We start from the raw sequence: 25,651 nt of genomic DNA, 5'->3' as shown, positions 1-25,651 counted from the left end.
ACAAATGCAATAAACGGTGAAATAACACACCAACGAAGTCAAATTTAAATTTTTATTTGTTAATGTTACCTATAAATTCTGTATTACTAATGAGCTTAAAGAAGTACACATCAAAATGTTGCACAGTATATAGCCAACAAATCTATATTTCTTCAATTTTTTTTTAAAATTTGAAAACAAATGTAATTTTTGCTATGATGAACCAGAATCTTTACCATTGAACACATTTAGTTACTTTTTGGACTCGAATGAAAGATTATGTATTGTGTAAAACTAACTATAATATTAAATTTGAGTGTAAAGATGTCATTACACATTTTGAACATGACAAATATAACATTGTTAACTTATTGATTTTATATGGTAAATTTCACACACATAAATGCAAAATAACAAAAGTTACCCCTGATTTCACTGTTATTAATATGCACTGTCCCTGCCAAGTAAAGTAATAAAATTAAATTAAAAAATTAAATTCTCAAATTTATAAACACCAAAAAAGTAATAAAACTGTCAAACTGTACAGTGAACTCTTAAAAGAAGAATAACGTATATTTTTCTTATCATAATTATACATCTATGAAGTTTATTTACCCCAATTCTGTTTTTATTATTTTTTATTTGTTTATTTATATGAATTCATATTCTTGTTTCTTTGTATACCATTATGTTGAGCACTGTGTATATATACAGTCAGACGAATACAATGTTTGTATATTTGAATGTTTTCTCAATAAAGATTGGGAGGAAAAAAATCTGTTCACGACCCCAGGGATCGTGTCTATATGGTAATCTTAGATTGTGGAACTCTCGCGAGATTTGAACGCGTTGTTTCTTTATTGTGCGCGTTGTTTGTCATTGTACAAAATAATTATGTTTTATGATGTGACAGCGCTGTGGTTTAAATCTAGTTAGGTTTTAGGCACAAAAAAACGCAAAACACTTGTTTAGGGTGACGAAAAGATCATGGTTTCGGTTCAAATGATCACTCTCGCGAGATCTTTCACAAATCTAGGGTTACCATGTAGACACACACCACGGTTACCAGGGACCTTGAACTTAAAACAATGACAGCCTCTGCCAGACCGTACCACATTATTGTTTTCGGTGCCTCTGGGTTCACCGGGCAGTTTGTTGTGGAGGAAGTCGCCCGATGCGCCACTGGGAGTCCCGGAGGCAGCTCTCTGAAATGGGCCGTGGCCGGGAGAAGCAGACAGCGGCTGGAAGAAGTGTTGAAACGCGCCGCGGGGAGGCTGTGTATGTGTTTGACAGGGTGTAACGATACTGTAGCTAACTGAGACAAGAGTGTTTGCTGTCAGCCTATGAACTGCCGCAGGATACTGTACTCACTTGACTGACAGAGGCAGTAGAGTTGTTGTCGTTGTTGTTGTTGTTCTGGTTTGATATGTAGCTATAAGTAAACAATCCTGAACTTGACCTCTAAGTTCTTGTTTTGCTCCAAACCTGCTAAGACATGACAGCAGGTCAGGTCACTGAGGAGTGAAGCACACTGCTGACTGACTGATAAAAGGGACATTTTTTATTTTATGCTGTATATAATAATGATAATGATGACAGCCTTTATTTATATCATGCATAACACTTTTACCACATACTCACAAGAGCACTTAAATACATGATAAATATACAATTTACAAGAGAAAGTGAATGAATAGAAATACAGCAATTAGTTATAATAACATCATTATATGAATATGTTGTTAGTAATAAATAAAGATGGCCAAAGAATGCCTTTCAGACTGCCTACATTGTATGTGGTGGTTTTGACTTTTACATTAAGGTCAGTGAAACCTTATCACTCACTTTTGTCCCTCTTTTTGTCAGCGATGCCCGAGTTGAGGACAGACATTGAAATAATAGTTGCTGATGTGTCTATTGAGGAATCACTGGCCATCATGTGCCAACAAGGCCAGGTGATTCTCAACTGTGTAGGACCGGTAAGTATTTTATCCAGGTGTTATCAGGGGATAAAACTTTGAGTTGATACATCACACAAGTGGTTACATTGGACCCACAGTGTTGTAAACATGTTTGATGTCTTTCTCATCTCAGTACAGGTTTTACGGTGAACCAGTGGTCAAAGCTTGTATAGAAAACGGAGCTCATTACATAGACATCTGTGGGGAACCTCAGGTAGGTTGTTAAATGTCCGTTTCCATGTTTTTCAAGCTGTTTTGACACACTGTGTTTGTCTCACAGCTTGCAGTGCTGATTACTGCACTTCAAGTAGACTGATAAGGTCTATTTTGCATCTGTGACTGTGCGTCTGTGTGCAAACATTCAAATGAATCTTGTTTTTGTGCATATGTGTGTGTCCTGCCCTCAACAGTTCCTAGAGCGCATGCAGCTAGAGTACCATGCTAAAGCCTTGGAGAGAGGAGTGTATGTGATTGGCAGCTGTGGCTTCGACTCCATACCCGCAGACCTGGGTGTTCTCTACACACAGAGGCAGTTCAAAGGTAGGAAAAAAAAGGGCTCATCTGGTAGTTAAAAGAACTCGAGTCTGTGTCTGTGAATCAAAAGCCTGGAAATAGTTTGTTCATTGAACAGGATGAAAAGTTAAAAAAATCTGGTGTGCTGTCTGAGTCCTCAGTATATAAGGGTGTACAACACTAGACTGAGCTGAATGCCTTTATATTGGATTTTTCATATCAAAACCCTACCAAGGAGAACGATAAATTATAAGCTTTTTATTGCTGTTTATACAAAGGCTAATAGTGGTAAAACATCTTTTTCTATTGTTAAGTTGAACTCATGTATTTGACTGTATTTTATATACTTAGAATTTTAAAGGATAGCATCACAATTTTTCAGGGTTTTTTTCAGGTGTCCATATGAACACTGACAGAGGTTTTTCTTGCTGTAATCATTCATCCTGTTCATACTGGCTATTAAAAGATCCCCTTCAAATGTGTCATTTTGTGCAAAAATGCATTTAAAAGTTGATGTGAAGCTTATATGAGGCTTCAGCAGTCTCAGTTAGTCATATCAAGTGGATATCTGACACATTTACAGTCTTTTTAGCATCAAATTCCCTCTTTGTGTTTCCTTGGACAGTGTTTCCCTGTTGAGCTGCGGTGGAAGTATAGTAACAAAAAAAGGGACGTTGGCAGTAAAAAGACTTTAACGTTGAAAGATATCTACTTGATTTGACTCATTTGGACGCTGAAGCTTCATATTAACTTCAGATAAACTTTTAAATACATTTTTGCACAGAAGTGTGGATTTTGTCCCCCATCACTTACATTGGAAGTGCATTATGAAAAGATCTTCTAATGGTCAGTATAAACAAGAGGAACGATTACAGCAAGAAAAACATGTTTCAATGTTCATTTGGGATCTGACTGTTATTGTAAGACAGACTTGAAATATTGTGATCGTCCTTTAACTGCAAGTTGTGTGTGATTTGTTCTGATTTCAGGAACGCTGACAGCGGTGGAGAGCTTCCTGGCAATTACCAGCGGGCCTGAGGTAGTCTGAACAACTACAGCTTCTGCACTGCATGATGGAAAATGTAGTCACTTTATCTAAACTTTAAAAAGTAAAGTGATGGGTGTTTTGTTGTAAGTTTGATATAATCGCAGCGGTAGTTAAGGATGTGACTAATCACACTCAGTAAATATCAACACAGGCACTCAGTGAAAGTACATTTTAGATTAAGATATCATATATTTACACTACTATAACTGAGTGCGATAGTAGAAAAGAAACAAATTCCTAAAACATGACTCTCAGCAAACACTAGTCTGGATCATGAAGTGAAGGAATGGTTGACTGAGGCTACTCCAAATAAAACTTATGTGCCGGGTCCAAGAAAACTAGCCCACCACAGATGACCTGTCAGAATCACAAATCCAAAGGTCGGGTTCAATCCCAACAGTCTCTGTATTCCTACTTAGACTCAGGTCACTTGAATGTGTCAATCAGTAGAAATTAGTCGTCTATTCATATTGAAGCTTCAATGAGGAGAAATGAAAGGGATGTTTGGTTAGCGTTGGTTTTCTGCACCATGACACAATTAAAAGTGCTCTCAACCATCGCAGGGGTCGTCCGGCCACGATGCCACGTGGCAGTCTGCTGTGTACGGCTTCGCAGATAGCGGATCCCTCCGCCAGCTGAGGAAGAAGTTTGGCCACAAACCGCTGCCTGTGCTGGGAGCCAAAGTAAAAAAGAGGTAAAACTGAGCAATTACTGTCTGGCAAAATCTCCTTATTTTGAGTAATAACGTTTTTATTGGAATGTGGGGCTTGGCAGCGATAAGTCACAAAATGGGGTTAGGTGTGTCCCTCAGTGCACAGCAGGGAGGGATTTTCCCACCGAAACTGATGTATGTTTTTTACATTTGACCTACATTTCAGTAGTTTAATTCCAAATTGAAAAATGGAACATTATTCCAATTATAATACCTTAATTTACAACATAGTGCTGTTTGAGCAAATGCAATCATCACCAAATAACGTTGTGGTGCAAATGTTCTGTTTAAAGATGATAAATAAAATGATGTTTTGGAATGAAAACCTTCTTTTTGACTTGTTAGATTTACTCTCAGCACCATAAACAACTGTAAGCCATTATTTAAAAATACAGCACATTTGGAGGTAAAAAGCTTTCACGAGATAGCTGCGATTTGCAGACTATTACTGTCTGGCAGACTGACTTACATCCAGTGTAATGAGATTTTATTGGAACGTGGAGCCTGGCAGGGATGGAGAGGCGGATTTAGAGGACTATCAATGGATGAAATGAGCTTGTGTTGAATATTACTGTGCTGATGCTGCAAGCCCAGAGATAGATTTGGTGAGTCCACACTACTTTTCTTTATCTCTGTGTAATTTGTGCATATGTATGTATGTGTGTGTGTGTCCAGGGGTTTTGTGTTTTTCAGCAAGGAGATTGAGCAGTATGCCATCCCGTTTATGGGCTCTGACCCCTCGGTAGTAAAGAGAACCCAGCGTTTCCTTTACGAGGAGGAGCACCAGTCACCAGTAAGATCCCATAATGACACAAGAACTGAGACCATGGGCCCTATTTTTGTGAACCTGGTGTGCGGCGCAGATTGCAGTCAAGTGTGCCCTGCACAGTGAAAGTGGGTCCAGTGCACTTTTGGTATTTTTGTGGCCAGGTGTGCCAGGCGCACCTCAATATGGGGTGGGATCAGAAAGAATACATTATCATACATTGTAGGTGGGCGTGTTGGAGGCTGTGACAATCGTGATGTCATGCTGGCAAGATATATATATTATATTTAAGTTGAATTCACTTTTCTGGACATGCTGATGATCCAGTAATCACCATGTTTCTATGTGTAATAATTTGGGATTTTAATCTGCATCATAGTGATCCATACAATAACCCCCTGCAGTTAAATACCACTGTAGTACCAAATATAAAATGAAATTAGAACTTTATTAAATCAGATTTCACTGTTATACACTGTATAGACATTTTGGGAACAAAATAGTTGTTTATTTAATCTTAATATTGCAACATACACACAATCCTGAAAATGATTCACAAATGAATTGAGATTTTTAAGATAAAACACTTTTACATAAATAAAATGTCACGTTGCTCATTGCAGCCACACGTTTACCTGTATTATGACTGAAATGCAGAGCTGCAGGCCAACAAGTTTGGTGTGCATATAAGCATAGAGTTTTCTGTGGTTATTTTGCAACAATCTGGGGCTTATTGCACAAAATTTAATCAGCAGATCTGGCGTGTGGAACTGTGCCTTAACAGCACACAACATCATCCCAATAGAGACTGCAGTTGACGTCTTCAGGTGGCTGTAAAGAGGAATCTAGCTGTTGTGGATGACAGATGCTGTGCAGAATCACTTGTTAATGAGTAATAATAATTATTTAGTCTTGTAGGTATTAATATCATAACCAAACAAAAAAAAAGTAAAAGGAAAGTGGATCAAAACATGACTTTGTCTGATTTCAGGGAGGATTATATGAGTGCACGTTCACCAAATAAAGTGACAAAATATTGTGGAACACAAGTGAGCTTTCGATCTGCTCTTAGCAGGCGAGCGGAGGCGCTCTTGTTCTTGGCACCAAGATTGAGGAGTCCCACTGGATTGAGATCCCCAAGATATCAAACAATTGAGGAGCTAACCTCAGTGCGCAGCAGGAAAATAGCAGTTTGCCACTGTGCTTTGCGCCCTGCGCCGGCACAAAATTGGGCCCCATGTGTCTCCTTATTTATTATAGTGTTGTAGTTAAAGCTACCTTGTAGAATCCTCTTTTAAACACAAATTTGTTGAATGCATCTTCTTACTTTTGCTACTGTTTTACTACTGACTTGATTTAAACATTTACAATGTGAACAAATTCAACTATAATCTGTGTTATATTATTAAACTGCACCTGCATCAGTAACATGTTGCCTGTGATGTTGATGCAGCTCAAGTGCAAATTGCAAAAAGAGATTTAAAGTCCCATTGAGGTAAGAAATCTCTTTTGCAGGGGAGACCTGACCAAGACAGCTCCCCAAACTATATCTGCAATCATTTTAACAAGGTTACAACGACCCCATCCTTCAAGCTAATGTGAATTTTTTTCCTCATCTAACAGCTCATTGTGCTCTCCAACCCTGGGGTATCAAACAACACTTGACAACACTTCCATGTAATCAATAATTTCGCATGCCCTGTTCGAGGCATTAAATAACCAGCCATGCTTTGAAATGTCTCGCTATGCCTGAGCGTGCCTCAGGACCAGAAAGATTAAGAACCAATAATATCTCAGCACTCTCCGTGTCCCTCAGGAACACAGTTTGGTACGCTGCATTAAATGACACAAAGAGTTTTAATATTTAGCACACATACTCCTCTTTATCTTGACTACGTGGTGGCCTCTGCATCCTGGCTATGAAAAGCAAAAACCTGTTTCTCCCTCCTGTACCTGTAACTAGGTCAGCCATTCCAGCAGCTGTCACTGTTTTGATCACAGCCAGAGATGTGGGCATTAATGAAACTATCTCATTATGTTGTTTAGGCCGCCATCTACCAGTTGAGTGGAAATATGATGAGTCATCTGTAGTGATTCATCACTTTCCTCCCCACTGCTCATTACTCCCTTTGACATCTCATCAGGCCCTCCCTCCCTCCTTGGTTGTTTCCCTTTTTCTCCTCCTTCCTCCTGCCTTAATCTGATTCTGTATTTCCTCTCACTCTCCTACCTACATCTATGTCCTCTTCCTCACCCCTGCTTCCTTACTCCTTTACTTCTACAACCCCTCCTCCCTTTTTTTCCTTTTTTTATCACTTCACTTTCATCTCTTATCCATTCATCCGTGTGTCTCCCTCCTTTCCTCTCAACTCACCACTTTCCCTTCATCTCTCCTTGTCCTCCTCACCTGCATCTGTTATCTTTTACCTTTCTGTCACCTTTAATTTCCCTTTTTTATCATCTACATATTCTCCCTGTCCTCCATTCACAGATCCAGTACAGTGCCTACGTCGGGGTTGGTGGCCTCTTCTCTGTAGTGAAGCTCTTCTGTGGCGGACTGCTCTTCTGGTGTCTGGTCAAATTCAGCCTGGGCAGGAAACTCCTCACCACGGTAGCTACATCATTCCTCAGACAACCTCTTTTTTTTTAATCGTCTACCTTTGCATTTGCTGCCCAAAGCAGATAATCTCCTCTTGGACGTGGATTTAAGGCAGGAAAAATCTTAAAGACTTCAGATGGTTATTCCAAGCGTTTGAATGTGGATGAATGTCACAGTTAGGTGTGGGTGTTTAGCTGAAAGGCTTACACACAGCTACTCATGTTAAACGCAGAAGTAGACTTTGGCAACAACTGTGATACTCTGATGTCTGCAAGTAGAGAAATATTTCAAAACAACATGGATTATACAGTTAAAACGTTTCATTTATCTGCACTGAAATTCAAGCAAAAGCAAAAGGAGGTATGGAGTGTAAATGGAGTCAGTATATTGAATGTTAATTTGTAGAGTCGTGTACAAGTGACTGATATTCGGTTTCTGTCTTTCCCAAAGTTTCCGCGGTTTTTCTCCTTTGGCTTGTTCAGCAAGGCCGGTCCAACCATTAAGCAGGTAAGTGAGTTGATTTAAGTACATTAACAGTTCTGCCTGCTGCCTGAGCAGCTTGCAAAATGGATTTAATTTACATTTCATGCATTTGGGAGCTCTGAAATCAAGTGAAAGCAAGAACATATGTCGATGTAATTAAGGTAGTATTGCTAATGTAAAAGTGGTTGTAATGAACTACTGCTGTCTTTATTTTACATTTCTGTCTCATACTGTATTTAAAAGACAGCGTGCTCTGTAGTAACAACTATTCTCTGGTGACCTCAAACATGTATTGATGTGTTGTATTGTCCAGTATGTCGTGCTGTTAAACCCTGTTTGATTCTCATCGATTGGTCCACCCAGTCAGTCGCTCGCTCATTCAGTTAATCTGTCGTCACTCATTCTCCCCTCTCAGATAGAAGACACCTGTTTCAGCCTGACGTTTTTCGGAGAGGGCTACTCAGAGGGCACGGATCCCTCTCAGGGCCGACCCAACTCTAAGATCTGCACCCAGGTCATAGGAGCAGGTAGGAGCACCACACGTGGGCTAATGTCATTATATGCTGTTGTTTACATATTGTAAGTAGTACCTTGAAACGGTATTTTGTGCAGTCAACAATATTTTGGAAGATGTATGGACATTTCTGCTACTCGTTAGCTTCATGTTAGTGTGTTTGTTCTTCACAGAGCCTGGTTATGTAGCGACAGTGTCTACTATGGTACAAGCAGCAGTAACCCTGCTGAATGAACTGCACTCTCTCCCCAGGAGGTCAGTTTAGTCAGTTTTCCTTTCTCATGCTACGTTTACCTTGTCCCCCTCTATAAACGGAAAGATTTTGCATCTTTCTGTGTAACATACGGTCTATGTTTGACTATGTCTTTGCCGTTAAGCACTATCCCACCTTTTCTCTTCATGTCTCTGTTGTTCTTGGCAGGGGAGGGGTGTACACTCCAGGAGCCGCCTTCTATAAAACCAGTCTCATCGACCGCCTCCATAACCACAGCATCAAGTTCTCAGTGAGAAACTACTAGTAGCCTTTTAACAGTGGCCTCTGTAAAGGCCGCTCTGCAGTCACAGTGTAATGTATTTGTACCGATATTCACAGGAGATGTTGACTTACCTGTCATTCAGTCAGCAGTACCACACTGTTGTTTGCTGGTTTTGGGACATAACCAGTAATTCATCAGAGGTCAGTGTGCTGTGACAGTCGGTAACTAAAACACTGAAGGACACTTCAGAAAACACTGTAGACCCACACTGACTGCCACCCACTGAGGCCAGTTGTGCCTTTGCTGAAAATGAAATGACCTTGTGTTTTCAATCTGGGTGAATAGAAATACTTTTTCATCAGTAGGCAGTTTTTGTTTCTCTTGTTTTACTGTTTTGCCAAATGAAGAGATGAAAATATATCTCCGTCAGTAAAGTTGATTACATCAGACTTGTCAGCTATGCACTTGTGAAAATAAGCAATGTAGTTTTTATCAAACTTTATCTAGTCCATTAAGTTTTGTATTATAGACAGCAGGTAAATTTGTACTTACTGTACAAAAAAATGAAAAAACACTTAACTTGATATTCGAAGCTTTAAAAATGATGATAATTACAAAATATTTTACTGTATATTTGTTTTATTATATATTTTAAATATGATTTTCAATCAATCATGTAATAAAGCACTACACAGCCTCATTGTTATTGTGTCTCACAGTTTAATTCAGATTAAAGCATCAATCCGAACTGGTATTCCGCACCATTTCCACCCAACATGGTCCACATGGTTCATATTTATATTATTATATTATTATATTCATATATCCCGAGTCCTGCATGTAGTTAAGTTTTAGTTAATTGTTAATGAAGACACAGCGTTGTGTCTCATTCTTCATGTCACTGTTAACTTTTTCAATATTAATCCAAGACCTTGATCCTTCCCTAAACTTAAACAACTACTGTGAGTGCCTAAACACAACCATAAAAAAGTTCTACCATGTTTTATTTGCTACAAGTGGATATTTTATTGCAATAGTGGATATTGTAAGTAAAACAAATGAAGAACATTTTAGTGATATGTGTTAGCATTTTGTTACTTGGCAGATGCCTTTATTAATGTTTCCTGATTATGCAGATATTATGTTTCTTAAAAACATATTTGCTGTTGTAAATTAATAGAATATAAACATTTCTTGGAGACAGGGTTGTATTTTAACACAGATGTGTTCATTCTATTACAAACCTATTACATTCAATCCCAACCTTTTTTAAACTGCATCATTTTATATGGACAGCGTCTCTGCAGTGGAACTGGTGGGGAATGGTTGGCTTATTTAGGATATTATAGGTTTTTTAAGGTGCATATTAAGTCACACATATGGGAGACACATTTATCTGTACTTTCTCCAAAGTATCTCTCAAGCTCTTTAATTTTTTCTCTTATTGATGAATGACATCATATTTTAAAATCTGCATTCTGTTGTGGACTTATTGGCGATGAAGTTCAAAGTAATTAATGCACAAATAATGCACAATTTATTATATTTATTAATTACATTCAGATTTTTTGCCTGATCATATAGTTCCCCCCTGACCTGATACCAAATGTTCTGTGGCCTGGTATTGGTCCACAACCCACGGGTTGGGAACCACTGGGCTAGTTAACAGGCGGTGGATTCAACATGTCAGTTGGAGGTGGAATAATGCTGACATCAAGGACATTATTTTAAATTAGTGGCTGGTCTTTGTGCTTAATTAATCAAATTAATTAAGAATACATGCACTCTGTACATTCCCTGCTTTATATACATGTTTCAGTTGTTAAGGCAAACCTTTAAACATATTATACATCAACCCTCACCTAAACTAAAGCATAAATCTAAATTGACAAGAGTGGAGTTAAGGTACGCTGAGAAGGCAGAAGAAAAAAATTGTAATGACTGTTTCCATTTGTGTACAAAACAGCATGTTGAGGATGGATTATGGATTAATAGATAAAAGAATTAAACCATGCTTGGCCTTTCTTTGTACCATTTGGACAACATTTTACAATGATTATCTATTGTTTTTGTATCCTCACAAGGATAAACACACATGTAATAAATAACCTGTGGCTGCAGTCTTCCTCTCACTTGTACCAAACCCTTTGCTACCACTAGGTGTCAGTATTTCCCCAGCTACTTTTCCATGACAAATATTTACACTGCACAGCCTCACATGACAGTAGAGGTCATTTCGTGCCTTTGAGGATGCAGAGACAGTGCATGGCCTTAATTAAAAGACCGTGGATGCTCTGTGAGAATCAGGAGAAACGGGGACGCGATCACAGGGAGGTTATTGTTAGGTAGCAGACGTCTCAGATCTGTGAATCAGATATCAAGGTTAAAAAGAGCTGGCAGCTATTGTCTCTCTTTTTTTGTACTCTTTCTCTTCGTGAGTCATGGTGAGTCCTCTCTGTGTCTCATCTGCCTCCCTCCCCCCAGCTGTCACCACCACTCCAATAAAACAGCTCCCTCTCACAAAACAGAAATACACAAACACGGAAAGCTGGTTTCAGCTCTGTGTGCACAATGAAAACACAGGTTCTGCTGACAGAAAATGTCAATGGAATAGTTTCTGTGTTAAATAGCTTGTAAGTACAGTGTGATGAGGGTCTGTCTGAGGGGTGGGTAGGGTGGTATTTTTGACCTATGTTAGTGTATAAGAATGAGAGAGAGGGGGAGAGATTGCAGTGGTTGCATAGGAGAGAGCAGCCCCACCCCTCTCATCTGCCCCTGCACATCTCTAGTCCGCCATTGTGGCTGTGCAGATATTCATGTCATGTCCCTCACCTCAGCTTGCTCCCCTCCACTCTCTCCTCCTCTTCCTTTGGATCTATCTGTCTCCCCTAATGATCTGCCTGCACTCTCAAATTCACATTTGCTTTACTGGCAACACCATAATTTAGTACAGTATTGCCAAAGCTTATTGTACAATGTTTACAGTGTAATTATTCAGTATAGTTGACTGGTTTTAGACAACACTATTAAACCACAGACCACTTTCACATCCTGTTCAAGAAATACAACAATAACACATTTTTCTTGCTCTTTTTGAAAAAAAAAGCTTTTGACTTAATCTAAAAAAATGACCTGTTACTAAAATTGCTTCAAAATGGTATAGGGAGGAAACTTGTGACATAACTAAAACAATATAAAATCATCAAATGCTCAAGTGGTTTGAGCTAAATGCTAACATCAGTATGCTAACCTGTTCACAATCACAAAGCTAACATGCTGATGTTTAGCAGGTATAATATTTACCATGTTCAGAATGCTAAGGAATTTGCAGGAATTTTGTAAAAAACATAACAAAAACAACAAAGTATCGGACAATTTGACCTGATGATGGCTCTAGATAGAAAGTTATTGGATCACCAAACAATTGATCCTGAATGGGACATGAATGTCTGTACCAAATTTCATAATAATCAATTCTACACTTGTTGAGATCAAGCAGCAACAACCATGACTTGAGGCTGAAGTCAATGCAGAAGTACATTAAAGTGCCATCGACAACCACTAGATGCTCCAATAGACTCCCATTCAAAAAGCCTCAACTTCTCTCTAGAAATACTAAGTAAATAATTTTTTTAACGAGTCATTATGGTCTCAATCTCTTAATTCAGGCCCTCTAATTAGTGTGCTGGTGTCATTTTAGAAATTATCACAGCCGTGTGGGCGTTGATTGACAGCTGTGATTGACAGTTGGCTCACCTGCTGTTCTCCCTGGCCTCGGGACTCGCACTGAGTCAGACAAATGTCGCAATATTTCATTGAGTTTAATGTCACTTGATTATCTGCCCTGTCAGCACAATTTAAAGTAGCTAATGTTAGCCCAAGTGTTCACCGCTTGGTGTTTCCAGGTAGTGGAGCATGTTTCCAGAGTGTGAAAGGCAACCGCAGGGAAACCGAAAAGATGGCATCAACCATCAGCAGCAACCCTGACCCTCAAACCAGTTGCAATGAAAACCAGTGGGTGATGTTACACCTCTCAACATCCATCTTTATGTATAGTCTGTGGTTGAGACATTTCACCTCAAAACCACAAATGTCAACCTCATGTCTGTTCAAAGATTTCATGTCAATCTATGCAGTGGTTATTTGTGGTTATTGGGATGTTTCAGTCTGGACCAATGTGCTGCGTCCAATGTGCAGCTAGCGTGGCTAAAAACGACCCCTAAGACAGAGGTTTAAAACAATGTTGCCATATTATTCCAACCTGGTTTAATATATGATTGAATTAATTGACCATAATTATCTACATTATTACCTTGGTTGTACAAAGTATGCAACACAAGTATAATGATTCAGAATGTAAGAAAAAAGACAAATAGCTTTAACACATTACTACACTATACACAGTCTGTGTCCTCTCTCTGAATCTTTCATTGTGTTTCTGTTTCATTTTCTGTCTGGCTTTGTTTCTGTTTGGCCTCTTTTCCTCCCCCTCTCCAGTGGGATGATGTGTTTTTCCCCCTCTCTCTCTTTATGTTCACATAACACAACTTACTGTAGCATTTCATAAGATTCCCCTCCTCCTCTTTCTCCATCGCTTCCCTCCATCCCACTCAGCCCCTCCTTTGCTATAAAAGCAGGCAGTGGCAGATTGTTTTGCTTTCATTCTCTGACCTCTAACCCTCTCCACTACATACACATGACCTCCATATACAACCTCTTGAACCCCTGTGCTCCCCCTACATTTCCCAATTTTCACCAGCAATTTTACACATCCAGTTCAGCTTACCTGTATCACTTGTATTATAGGAAACGTAGGATCCAGTGTTTCTGGGGGTTGACCCATTCGGGGATCGAAAATGCGGAAATCTTGGCCCCCCCAGGTCAATTTTGACCATTCTTTTTAAAATTTCTCTCTCACCAGTCCCACAACTTCATGCAAATACAATACTAAATTGCTGGAATATACTGATCACAAATTGTGTGATTGATTTGTGCCTCATTTTATACACATTTACCTGCACTTTAGATAACACATTTAAATGTTAAAGATCCCCCCAAGACATGTTTTAAGACTTTTTTTTTTACTACTGCACTGGAGGCTTCAACTTTCCACATCACACTTCTCTATATTGCCTATTGGACCACGATTGGCTTCCAAACTAGTTGTGATGTCACAAATCATGCTTGTAGGGTACACGAGCGTGACAAAAACAGTAGCTACAAAACAGCAGCTGAATGTGAAAACAGGCTTCTAGTGTCAGACTCTGCACGTACACCTGTACTCTGCACGGTGAAGGCCAAACAGTTCAATGAACACTTTTTGTGAGGGAAGGGAGACTTTGAATGTAGTTTTTGTGGTTTGGAAAATGTGTGGCAGCACAATGTGCGTGTTAATAGTAAAGAGTCTGAGGTTTAAGGCAATGATGTGCCACACAGGTAAAGGTTTGCATTTATGCAAAGCCTTTTATTTGATTAATAATCTGAATAATAACCCAATCCAATTACAAATGACTACATTTAACATCTTCAGTGTAAACAGGCCTATTCCAAAACAAATATTCAGTTTTAAAAGGAGTAGTACAAAACTTTAATAGCCCCGACACCTGTTTCCTCTTGACTGACATCCATGGAACATCTATGCCCTTTCTGTACATACAACAGCACAACAACTTGATCTGAGTGATGTACACTACAAATATATGAGATTACTAGATTATGAATCATGGCAGGTGCTTGGGGTTGTTTCTGTCATTAAATAAGTGGAGGAGTTGTATCTTCTAATGAAACTATCATTTCAGTAGAAGGCAAAGGAGTCATATGTAATAGTTATAGTGCCAAAAGCTACACATCATTTTACACTGCTGCATTCAATATATTGTGCATGTAAGAACCTTCGTCTTGTTCACCTGCTGTGGAGAGTGTAAACAGAACATCTTATCTCATCATTTTAATTAACACATAATTACTTTTCTAGGAATTTTCAATCAAATCAAAACGAATTTGGCTCATGTAACTGCATTTATTACGTGGTGCCTGTTAAACCAGAGTGGACTAGCTAATTTAATGGTTTCTCAACATTTTCTGGCCCATCGAATTCATGAACTGATTTGATTTGAGGGTGACACACCTTTACAATCTGTATTCAAATGCAAAGGAAAGCTGCAGGCAGTATTATATAGAGATAAATGTTTCAAATGCACTCAATTTAGCTATGTAATTATAAATATATCAAACACATATCAGTCTTATAATGATCTTGTGTGACCCTTATGTTAAAGACTTTTATGTACATATTTCTGTGTTTCTGTGCATGTTATAAAAGTGAACATCTGCAATATGACTGTGGCAAAGCATTGGTTTATTTAAGAGAATGAGCGCAAGTATGAGATGTGAGTGTGTTGCAGGAGGTTGTTGTTTCTGCGGGCTTCCTTTGCTGACTCCGACAAAACTGAGTCCCAGACTGTGTCAGCGACAGAGACAGAGAAAGAGAGAGAGAGTCTGCAGACACAACTCGGTGTAGAATGGAGGGAGGTGCCTGGAGAGTCTGAAGGGAATGAGAGCTGAGTGAGAGAAGGACAGAATGACAAATTAGGCAGTGAGGGAGTGTAGGTGTAGAAAATGCGCGGGTGCTCACTGCTCGAGCTCGAGGGGTTGCCTGCGGAAAGATGGAGCATGCACGTACACATCTCTCTGCAACCCTTCCACTGTGACAACGCAGATAATTAACTACCTGAATTCTAGGTCAGTGAACGATTGTGGTTTCAGTTTTCCCTAAAGCACACAGTCACTCAACACATATCACACAAAGTGAACACACTAATCCCCAGAGAGAATTCTCAAGAATCAACAGATGTTTGGGCAGGTCATAACTGTGAAATTCCCAAGTAGCAGGTGTGTCTTCATTTACAAAGAAAAACATCAACGATTCTACTGAAGCAAATGTAATTTAAGGTCATGAGAAGCTACTACAAAATAACACCTTGTACAGGTTGTGAACATTACCACTGAACATAGCTGTACTTTCAGAGAAATCAATGAGTTTGTAACAAAAACTAAAATGCTCCATCAATGCCCGATATTGTCATTGTTTAGTGTGTATGTGACCCTTTTGAGGTCAGTCATTGGTCAGTTATTAAAGTGAAAATTCACCACTGTGAATATGATGATTTCTTAAAACTAGGTTACCGATCTACTTTTACTTTATCTAGTAGAAATGTGGAATTATTTTTGAAATTGGTGCCCTATGACTAGAGGAAACTGAGAAAAAGGCTGTAGATTCTCCATACCGCTCTTAAGGGGAAATCTTACAACAACCAGAATGCATTGCGTGCGTCCTGTCCAATCAGCTACTCACGGTGTGTTTATGGAACGGAGCCGGTGAGTACAGTAAAGTAGGAGTACTTTACTGAGTCTTATTTTCATTTACAAAACGTTTTTCCTCATCAAGTCTGGATATATTGTACTGGTGTGCAAGGATCATAAAACAAACAGCAGACTGGAGTTAGTTATGTGGATCATTGCAAACTTACTGAGAGCTGTAACATTACACAAGCCTGAATGCTGCCAGAGCTTCTGGTGGACAGTCAAAAACCTCGGAGTCTGCTGTCTGCATTTCTGCTTGGTTTGGGAAACAATCGTGGATAAAGGCATGAAAAACTTCAAAACCAAACGTTGTTTCTTTTACCTATTTTGGAGGAAGAGGAGAAAGACATGATCCTCACCGAGCAGGCACCAGTTGATGCTGCAGCAGCCTCTCCGGCTGCGGTGCCTCTATTTCGGCTGCCACTGTAACGTAGCTCAGACGGCCGCTTCCTCCTCCACACTCTGTTGTATTTGATTCTACAGCATGATATTCGGCCACGTATCATGAAAATTTTCTTCCAAATATACTGATATTTTAATGTATTTAGTAGTATATTGTAGCATCTACTTTTCCCTGTCGCTAGCATAACATGGCAGGCGCAGTGTTTTAGGAGACCCAGCTTTGACTGTCCTTGAAGGCACCACTACAGGTATAGCCTGTAGTTCTTCTTTTACCCCAACTACATCACTGTACCATTGTAAAAAAAAAAAAAAAAATGGACGTAGCCACCATGACATCACCCATTGGTTTGTGGACTCCCGTTTTGAATCCTTGAGTTTGGCATTTTGACCGATGCCATCTTGGATTTTTTGGAGCCAGAAGTGACCATATTTGGACAAGAGGGTGGAGCTAACCTAGCTAGCAGCTAACAACATTAGGATTAGACTGCGCAGTGCATTTGCAGTCTATGGTTAACTGTGATAATGCTAATGCTAATTTTGGCTAGCGAAAAACAGGCTTAAAATGAGACTCCATAGTGGGTTTTTTAGTACAACCTCAGCCTGAACAAGATTTTTTTAGGCGACTAAAATGTTACAATTAATTTTCACACACACTAACACACTAAAATAGTGGCAGCTATGCCTGTACTCCTATTCTAATCTAGCAACCTGTCAATCACAAGGTAGCCACACTCTAAAGAATACCCTGCTTTATTGTCTATTTTACTCTTAATCGGACCATAGTTTACAAAATGATCATGTTGTATTGACGAAGACTTGAAATTAGAGATTGAGACCATAAACTCATCAGGAAAATGATTACTGAGGTAATATATCAAGTGAGAAGTAGGGTCATTTTCTCATAGACTTCCATACAATTGGACTTCTTTTTGCAGCCAGTGGAGTCGCCCCCTGCTGGCTATTAGAAAGAATGCAGGTTTAAGGCACTTCCGCATTAGCCTCACTCTTCAGCCGGGGCTACCTGCTTCCACTATACATGTCAAATGACGTTGCAAGGCAATTTTACTAACTAATAACTTATCTATCTATCTATCGATCTATCGATCTATCTATCTATTTTCCAGTTTCCCTTTTTGAATGATGAATACAAACTATCACCAACTGCTGGCATGGAAAGTTATCTTCTCTCATGCAGGTGCAGAATGTGCGTGCTAGTTGGTTGTTGGCTGCAGTCTTTGCGGTGTGTTCAAGTGCAACTTTTTGGCCAAGTGACAGTCAGCCTTTGTCACTGCCAGATTGTTGATGGTGGTTTGGCGTGTCTGGGCCTTTACCTTCGGGACAGAACAGCCAGCCTGCAAGTTTACACATGCACAGCACTGCCAGTAAGATTCACCTGTTGTTAATTCAAGGTTTTAAAGTGTAGAGAGTAATAGGACAAAAAATAAAATGTAGTCTTCTCTTCACATATAGAGTGTATCTGTACATATACTTTGCAATGCTTAGACCTACAAGAGCAACCAATCAAAGGGTTAAATGACGTTCATTGACCTTACATTAGTTTAATTTTATTAAGAGCATGCGACAAAGATAGTTTGTGGAAAATCTTAACACAAGTTTACTTATTAACTTTCTCTTGTCATCACATGAATGAAGACCCATGCTTACTTCACGTGATAACAACTGAGCTGTCACCATGGCAACTGAGCAAACCTCATCCGCTGAGGAAGGCTGTGAGATGCAGTTGAAAGCTGCAAAGTGAGTAAGTTGATATGGAGCAAATATTTATTTATTTATTTATTGTCAAACTGCTGTTTCCAAGAGCAGGAATAAATGTTAAAAAATATTTTTTCCCTTTTGATCTCAAATGTATGTCAGTTAAACATCTGCTGATAGTTAGCATAAAATATGTTTCTATATGTTTCTTTGTAGCTTGCTTTCCTGTATATGTATTTTATTTCATTTTCTGAGAGAATATTTTATTTAAATAAAAGATGTATCATTAATTCTTCTTAAAGCTTTATTAGGTTTGACTGCAGGACAACTAACAATCGGTTCTACTGCTGAAATCCCTCAAAACAACTTACACACTTAACCTGCAGCTTCTTGAATGCACCAGTTGCATTTGGGTTAATAAAGTCTGAAAGAAAAAAAACTCTATATAATTTGACAGACTTTGGCTCAATCTGCAGCTTTGTGATGGAAAAATATGATATCACAACAAATGCATTTTAACCCTCACATACTGTTCATATTCAGACCCTTCACAGTATTCCTTAATAATTAGTCTCTTTTCCAAATTTCTGCACAAGAAATCATTCATGAATACCTCATCAATCACAGATAAATGTGTGATTAATACATAATGAAACCGTTTATTCTTTAGTTTTTACTTGTTTTGTTTATGGAGAAAAAACATTTACAGTCACACTATATAATGGCCCTATGTTACATAAAACGGGAACATGAGTTAAATTAATTATATTAAATGTGAAGAAAGCAACAGTATTTTTTGAATAAATATGGGTCAAACACTCAAAAATAAAAATGTGTATCAGCTGCAGACAAATGTTTTTTAAAAAGTTGTTATTTACGGTGTTTTTACTGCTCTCAAATTTAAAAATAGGTCAAATTTCACCCTGAAAAGTATAGTAAGGGTTAAAGGGGAGATTGTTGTACAGACTACAGCTCAGTCAAGTACGCTATATTAACCTGCATCCCTGCCAATGTGTCTGCACTTTTAGGTCAAGGTCATGGGTTCATCTTGTCCCATTTCACCTGGGGAACAGATACATAAAAAGTCAAAACTAACCAATGAACCAAAGGCAATCTGACATGATGATGCATGTATCAGTCTCTCCAAAAACCAGAACAATCCGTAGTGTTCTGAACTATCATCTGGTGTCCTTCAAAGGTATTTTTGTTATCCTTCTGAATAATGGATGATCCACAGACAGAGAGAGGGAGAGAAAGAGAGAGAGAGGGTCCTTTGGCGACTGAGCAGTATTGCAGCACTTGTTTTCACCAATGCATTTTCTTTGCTTAGGAATTTTCTCAAGTCTTGGACAGGATTGTGCTAAAATCAAAGGATTTACTGTAAAAAAAAAAGGGGGGGTTTTCATTCTCAAAACCTGTGAAGTGGCTGCTCCTCTCCCTTCTTACTAGGCCCTGGCTCCCAACGTTACCAGTGTTTGGAGGAAGATGGAGGAAACTCAGCATGATAAGAGTGACGGTAATATAATGATAAAAACATTTTTTATATTGATCTAATATGTAGAAATACTCAAACTGACTTCACATGCAAAGTTGTCTTTATTGAAAAGCTTTTTCACCAGAATAAAAAGTGACAGAACAATCTTTGCTTATTTTGTAATCAATGTTGAAACATTTTTAAAATCATTTTAAAATGATTGATAGCAAATTAAGATATAAAACCCATAACCGATTGTAGTACAGTTTGTAGTGTAGTTTTTTATAGTACCAGTAATACCACAGTGATATATAAAAATGTCTTAGAGATGATGAAAAAGAAAGAAAATTAAAAAAAAAAAAAAAGACAAAAAAATGATTGTTGGAACACTTCAGTGAGTGTTGAGAATGATCTGCTCTGCTGCCATGGAGGCTTTCTCAGGTCTTCAGTGATAATAACACAGGTATTCAGTTTCACCATCATTGCCTGTGTTGAGATTTCTTCTGATGACATTCACACCAGCCGTCTCATAGCTATCCACAGCAGCTGGGTTGACAAGCACTGTGATGCCCTTAATGGGTTTGGATCCGTCTTTCTTAAACCACAGGCGCACCCAGTCACCCTTGCTCCCGCTGTTGAGGTTAACTTCGACTGGCTCGTAATTTTGCTGCTGAAGGGCCTGAAATTCACTACGATTGGTGGAGATATGCAGATCACTGAGCGCACGCTTGGGGTCAGTGGTCTGACGGTACCAGATGAAGACAAAGGCTCCTCCTGCACCCCTATTAGTATCCTCATCCACACGGTTGAAACCAGCCTCAAAGAGATCAGCGTCTGATTCATAGAAATCTCTGGCAACGACCTCACAGATGTATGTTTGTTTCGCTCTCTTCACCCAGGCGTAGAGCCAGCTCCCTCCAACCTTGCGGTTCAGATCACAGGCCAGTCTCTCCCAATCATAGCCAAACTTCACGGTTTCCTCTTGTCCATCTTTTGTGACATCAATTTCCACTATGGGAGTATCGTACTCTGTCTGCCCTCTGAAGTACCAAAGGTAGATGTAATCACCTCCAGCTCCAGCATTGAGATCTTTATTGATCTTTGTGTACCCTGCTTTGATCAATCCAACACTCATGTCATCATTGAATGTGACTTGAACCCTGGTGATCGGTAGTTCGTTCTTGTCTTTTTTGTACCAAATGTAGATGTATTTTCCTTCTGCCCCTTTGTCAGATCAACATATATTTTCTTGAAGTCTTGTGCTTGGAGATTTTTCTCTTCAGCTTCATTGAAGGACACATCCAGATGTGTGATGTATGCCATTGTGGATAACTGCATTAAAGAAAGACGAATCATGAGTAAACAGAGTATGTCATAAAATTAGCAGCATGACTTTGCCTTTTCAGGTGAGCTCCAGTATAATTATGACAAAATAAAATTACACTTCTTAAATAAGGATCACCATTATTCAAAACAAATATTATATTAAAGTGTATGCATACTGCAGCAATGCACACTTTTTCCACTGAATGCAATCAGTTAAGATCTGAAATAAAAAATATATGGTCCACATAAAGAAAATGAATACATTCTTGAACACTTGTGTGTCTGCTGACAATGAATGTTAGACAGTAAAAAGTCAATTGATCCACTGAATTCACTGTTCTTACCAAGAGTCAGCTGTCTTTATAAAAAGAACAGATTCTATGGCTCATCACTACCTGTGAGTTGTGTTTTTTTTCCAAAGACCTTGTCAAACTAAATACATTTAACATGAATTCAGTTCTCACACACTTTTCTTGGACACTGCAGCTGATTGGACTGATCTGATACTACATCATAGTTTTGTACCGGGACAAATGACAGAACTAACTCAGGTGTAATATCACTTCCCAAGTTTAGATTTGATTTGCTTTCTGATTCCAAATCTATAAAACAACAACAACAAAAAACACCACTCTCATTTGAACCTGCATCATGGATAATATAATATAGTCAGGGAGAGGAGGTGAGTCTGTCGTCTTTCAGCATTAAACACATTTAATTAAATATCGGTTAATGAGGCTGAAAATCTCTGCATCAGGTAGAAAATATGTTGACATGAACCATTAGCCTAATCATTCTTACAATATGAGATATTCTCATCATAACTACTAAATTACTAAATAATGAAAAAACAGAATTAAGAAATGCAGACTCAAATAATTCATACATTAAAAACAACGTCGCTGCCAGTAGAAATGGCTCATGTGCATTCAGTGTCTGTGTGGTAACTTTACAAACGTCCACTTTTCACTTCTGCTGTGAATATCATGAATGTATTAAGAGTGAATACACACACACACTCCCTCTCTCTTGATCGACCAAGCTCCCTCTTTCTCTCTCATTTGTTATTATGGCGAGTCAGTTAAATGACATTTAGTCGTTGGCATCATTTAATTTAATTTAATCCATTTCCAACAAGCCTGTCAAACCTAGTAAGCATTAGTCACATGAACAGATAACTCCTAAACAACTATTACTTAGACACAGCTGCAGCTACACACAGTGCATTTTAAGCTTTTATTACATATAAAGCTTTACATGGACAGGTTACATCAATGAACATTTAACTACTTACTGTCTCAAAGAGCTTCTTAGATCTGCTGGGGAGGGTCACCTGTTACAGAACAGGCAGGTCAGAAATGAACAGGAACAAAGAGCGCTGGAAAGCTTGGTGAAACACACAAGATGATCTGGTATTTATACCGAGGGACTGCAGGTTAGGAGATGGGCGGGGAAAAGCAGGTGCAGGGAATAAGGCGTTGGCACGGCAAGAGTGATGGGTAGGATCTGAAATGACAGGAGAGTTAGTGACATGGCATGAGAACAAAAACCAGATGAAAATAACAAATAATTAGTGGGATTCATGACACCCTGAGGACAGATTACAAAAGCAAAAGCAAACTGAGGAAATGGGCTCCAAATTCAAGAAATGCAACAAGTAATAAAACACATACTTGTGGTGCATTTCCCTTAATGTTTCTGTTTTTATTTTCATATGTTTGTTGTTTTAGATAATTTCTGTGAATGTGGATGATCAAGCGTTCACTGGCGCTCTGGCTTCAGTCCACACACATCTTTATGAAGTTGGCTTCTTGTCTCACCTTTTGCACGGCATGTTTATTTGTATAGCACATTTTAATAACAAGGCAATTCAAAGTTCTTACATAAAAAGTGTTGAGACAAAATGTAAAAGAAACATTATATTTGAACATGCATCATGGATAACATAATATAGTCAGGGAGAGGATGTGAGTCTGTTGTCTTTCAGCATTAAACACATTTAATTAAATATCGGTTAATGAGGCTGAAAATCTCTGTGTGTCACATAGGAAATATGTTGACATGAACTATTATCCTAATCATTCTTACAATTTAAGATATTCTCATCACAACATGGGACTATTAAATAATGAATTTACAAACAGAATTAAGAAATGCAGACTCAGATAATTCATACATTCAAAACAACGTCGCTGCCAGTAGAAATGGCTCATGTACATTCAGTGTCTGTGCACTAACTTTACAAATGTCCACTTTTCACTTCTGCTGTGACGATATAATGGATGTATTAAGAGTTAATACACACACTCCCCCCTCTTGATCGACCAAGCTCCCTCTTTCGCTCTCTCGGTTAAACGATATTTAGCCGTTGGCATCATTTAATTATTTTGATCCATTTCCAACAAGCCTGTCACACCTAGTAAGTAATTTTTGATTTGAATCTGGATGTGGGTGATCAAGCGTTCACTGGCGCTCTGGCTTCAGTCCACTTTCCCAGTTCAGCCGGTTTGTACTGTTTCAGCTTTTGGATCATGCCTTAACGGACATCTTTATGAACTTGGCTTCTTGTCTTACCTTTTGCATGGCATGTTTATTTGTATAGCACATTTCAAAGTTCTTACATAAAAGGCATTGAGACAAAATGTAAAAGAAACATTATAAAAAGACATTTAAATACTATTAAAAAGAGTGAAGTAGAAAATAAAAATAAGCTAAAATAGAATAAGACAGATGAAACTGGAGAATAAAAGTTACAGTGCAGAAAAAATGCAGCGCAAGACATGAATCAAAATCCTCAAATTTGATTTAATAAATCAAAGGGCAGCAGCAAGTAGAAAAGTCTTCAGCCTTGATTTAAAAGAACTGAGATTTGCAGCAGACCTCATGTCTTCTGAGAGTTTGTTCCAGATATGTGGACCATAAAAACTTCGTCTTAGATCTTTTATTTCAACTCATGAAAAATGGGAACAAAAACAAAAGTGTTGCATTTATATTTTTGTTCAATGTACTTTCAAGTATTGTGTGTGTATCCAGGGCCTGATATGTTGTATTCCTCTGTTGTTGGATTCTCTGTGTCACACTATTAGAGCACACATCACACCACCTTCTTATGACCCTGCCATCACTGTCACTTGCCCTGCTGTTTTTAACCTGTTTGAGCCTGTGTCTTTTTCTTTTCTAAAGGAAATTATTGGGCACATGAGTCCTTCAGCTTGTCTCAGATGTTGTCCCCCCTCATTTTTTTAAAAAGATTTATGAGACTACTGGACCAAACATCCAATCAATTATGAACAGCAGTTTTGCTTCAGGTGCTATACCAAAAACTTTTAAGCATGCAGTAGTGCAACCATTGATCAAAAAGTCCAATCTGGACACCTCTGTCCTCTCCAATTTAAGATCAATTTCCAAACTCCTGTCTCTTTCAAAACTCTTGGAGAAGATTGTACTCATGCAAATGCAATCTCTCTTAGACACACATTGCATTCTTCTTAAAACCTTTTCACAGCACTGAATCTGCTCTTTTAAAGGTTTTTAACAATCTTTTATTAGCTACTGACTCCAGGGACTTATCTGTTCTCATGCTTTTAGATCTCACAGCTGCATTCGACACAGTAGACCATAGTCCATAGTCCATCCTCATCCCTCACCTGGAGCATTGTGTTGGCATTAAAGGTACCGCTCTGGAGTGGTTCAGATCTTACTTATCTTACAGAAGTTTTTCTGTTTGCCTTGGTGACTCTGTATCCTCCTCAGTGCCTCTCCCCCCTGGAGTCCCACAAGTTTCTATTCTCGGGCTGATCCTATTTTCCCTCTACTTGCTCCTCTTAGGGTCCATTTTTAGAAAATGTGGCATCTCATTCCACTGCTATGCAGATGACACTCAACTCTATCTGCCTTTCAAACTGAAAGATACTGTTTCAAAACATTGTTTGACTGTCTCAAGGACAGTATCTAGGGTCAAGTCCTTCTTATGAATTAATAGTTTTGAGAGGGTTAAACATGCTTTTGTCTTGTCCCGACTTGACTACTGTAATGCCCTTTACATTGGTGTCAGCCAGGCCTCCCTCTCATGCTTACAGCTGGTCCAGAATGCTGCATTTAATTTTTTAAAAGGAACACATAGGTGAGAGCACATTTTCCCCATACTGGCCTCCCTCCACTGGCTCCCCGTATGTTTTAGGATTGATTTTAAGATATTATTGTTTGCCTGCAAATCATTAAATGGGCTAGCTCCAACCTATCTCGCTAACCTTTTACAACCACATGTCCCATCAAGATCGATCAGGTCTGCTGACCAGTTGCTTTTGGTTGTCCCTAGATCAA

General features: G+C 38.7%; 2 protein-coding genes across 3 annotated transcripts; one reads left to right on the top strand and one right to left on the bottom strand.

Annotated features, from left to right (window-relative positions):
- Window positions 1-840: 840 nt before the first annotated feature.
- On the top strand, window positions 841-9,757 carry LOC121881788 (saccharopine dehydrogenase-like oxidoreductase). The gene is made up of 12 exons (XM_042389497.1): window positions 841-1,257; window positions 1,846-1,958; window positions 2,074-2,154; window positions 2,351-2,480; window positions 3,443-3,492; window positions 4,065-4,195; window positions 4,889-5,006; window positions 7,471-7,590; window positions 8,029-8,085; window positions 8,477-8,588; window positions 8,749-8,830; window positions 8,997-9,757. Exons 1-12 carry the CDS (start codon window positions 1,068-1,070, stop codon window positions 9,091-9,093), a joined length of 1,281 nt encoding a protein of 426 aa, XP_042245431.1. The 5' UTR covers window positions 841-1,067; the 3' UTR covers window positions 9,094-9,757.
- A 10,436-nt stretch (window positions 9,758-20,193) lies between these two features.
- On the bottom strand, window positions 20,194-25,637 carry LOC121882521. 2 transcript variants are annotated; one of them, XM_042390840.1, is made up of 3 exons: window positions 25,579-25,637; window positions 22,623-22,834; window positions 20,194-21,334 (listed from the first exon to the last, which is right to left on the bottom strand). In XM_042390840.1, exon 3 carries the CDS (start codon window positions 21,135-21,137, stop codon window positions 20,448-20,450), a length of 690 nt encoding a protein of 229 aa, XP_042246774.1. In that variant the 5' UTR covers window positions 21,138-21,334; window positions 22,623-22,834; window positions 25,579-25,637; the 3' UTR covers window positions 20,194-20,447. The 2 variants fall into 2 exon arrangements, with proteins under 2 accessions (XP_042246774.1, XP_042246773.1); XM_042390839.1 differs by lacking the exon at window positions 25,579-25,637 and having other exon boundaries at window positions 22,623-22,884.
- Between the last annotated feature and the right edge of the window lie 14 nt (window positions 25,638-25,651).

Source organism: Thunnus maccoyii, chromosome 17, assembly GCF_910596095.1.
Source record: "Thunnus maccoyii chromosome 17, fThuMac1.1, whole genome shotgun sequence".
NCBI classification, from domain to species: Eukaryota; Metazoa; Chordata; class Actinopteri; order Scombriformes; family Scombridae; genus Thunnus; species Thunnus maccoyii.
The sequence above is the reverse complement of the archived record's forward strand: the minus strand, read 5'-3'. Positions and strand labels throughout refer to the sequence as shown.

Excerpts from the sequence above, each read along its gene's own strand:
- LOC121881788 (XM_042389497.1), top strand. The coding sequence starts at position 1,068 with ATGACAGCCTCTGCCAGACCGTACCACATTATTGTTTTCGGTGCCTCT. Across the intron at positions 1,959-2,073 it reads TTCTCAACTGTGTAGGACCG|TACAGGTTTTACGGTGAACC; the intron begins GTAAGTATTTTA and ends TTCTCATCTCAG. Across the intron at positions 4,196-4,888 it reads GGAGCCAAAGTAAAAAAGAG|GGGTTTTGTGTTTTTCAGCA; the intron begins GTAAAACTGAGC and ends GTGTGTGTCCAG.
- LOC121882521 (XM_042390840.1), bottom strand. The coding sequence starts at position 21,137 with ATGAGTGTTGGATTGATCAAAGCAGGGTACACAAAGATCAATAAAGAT.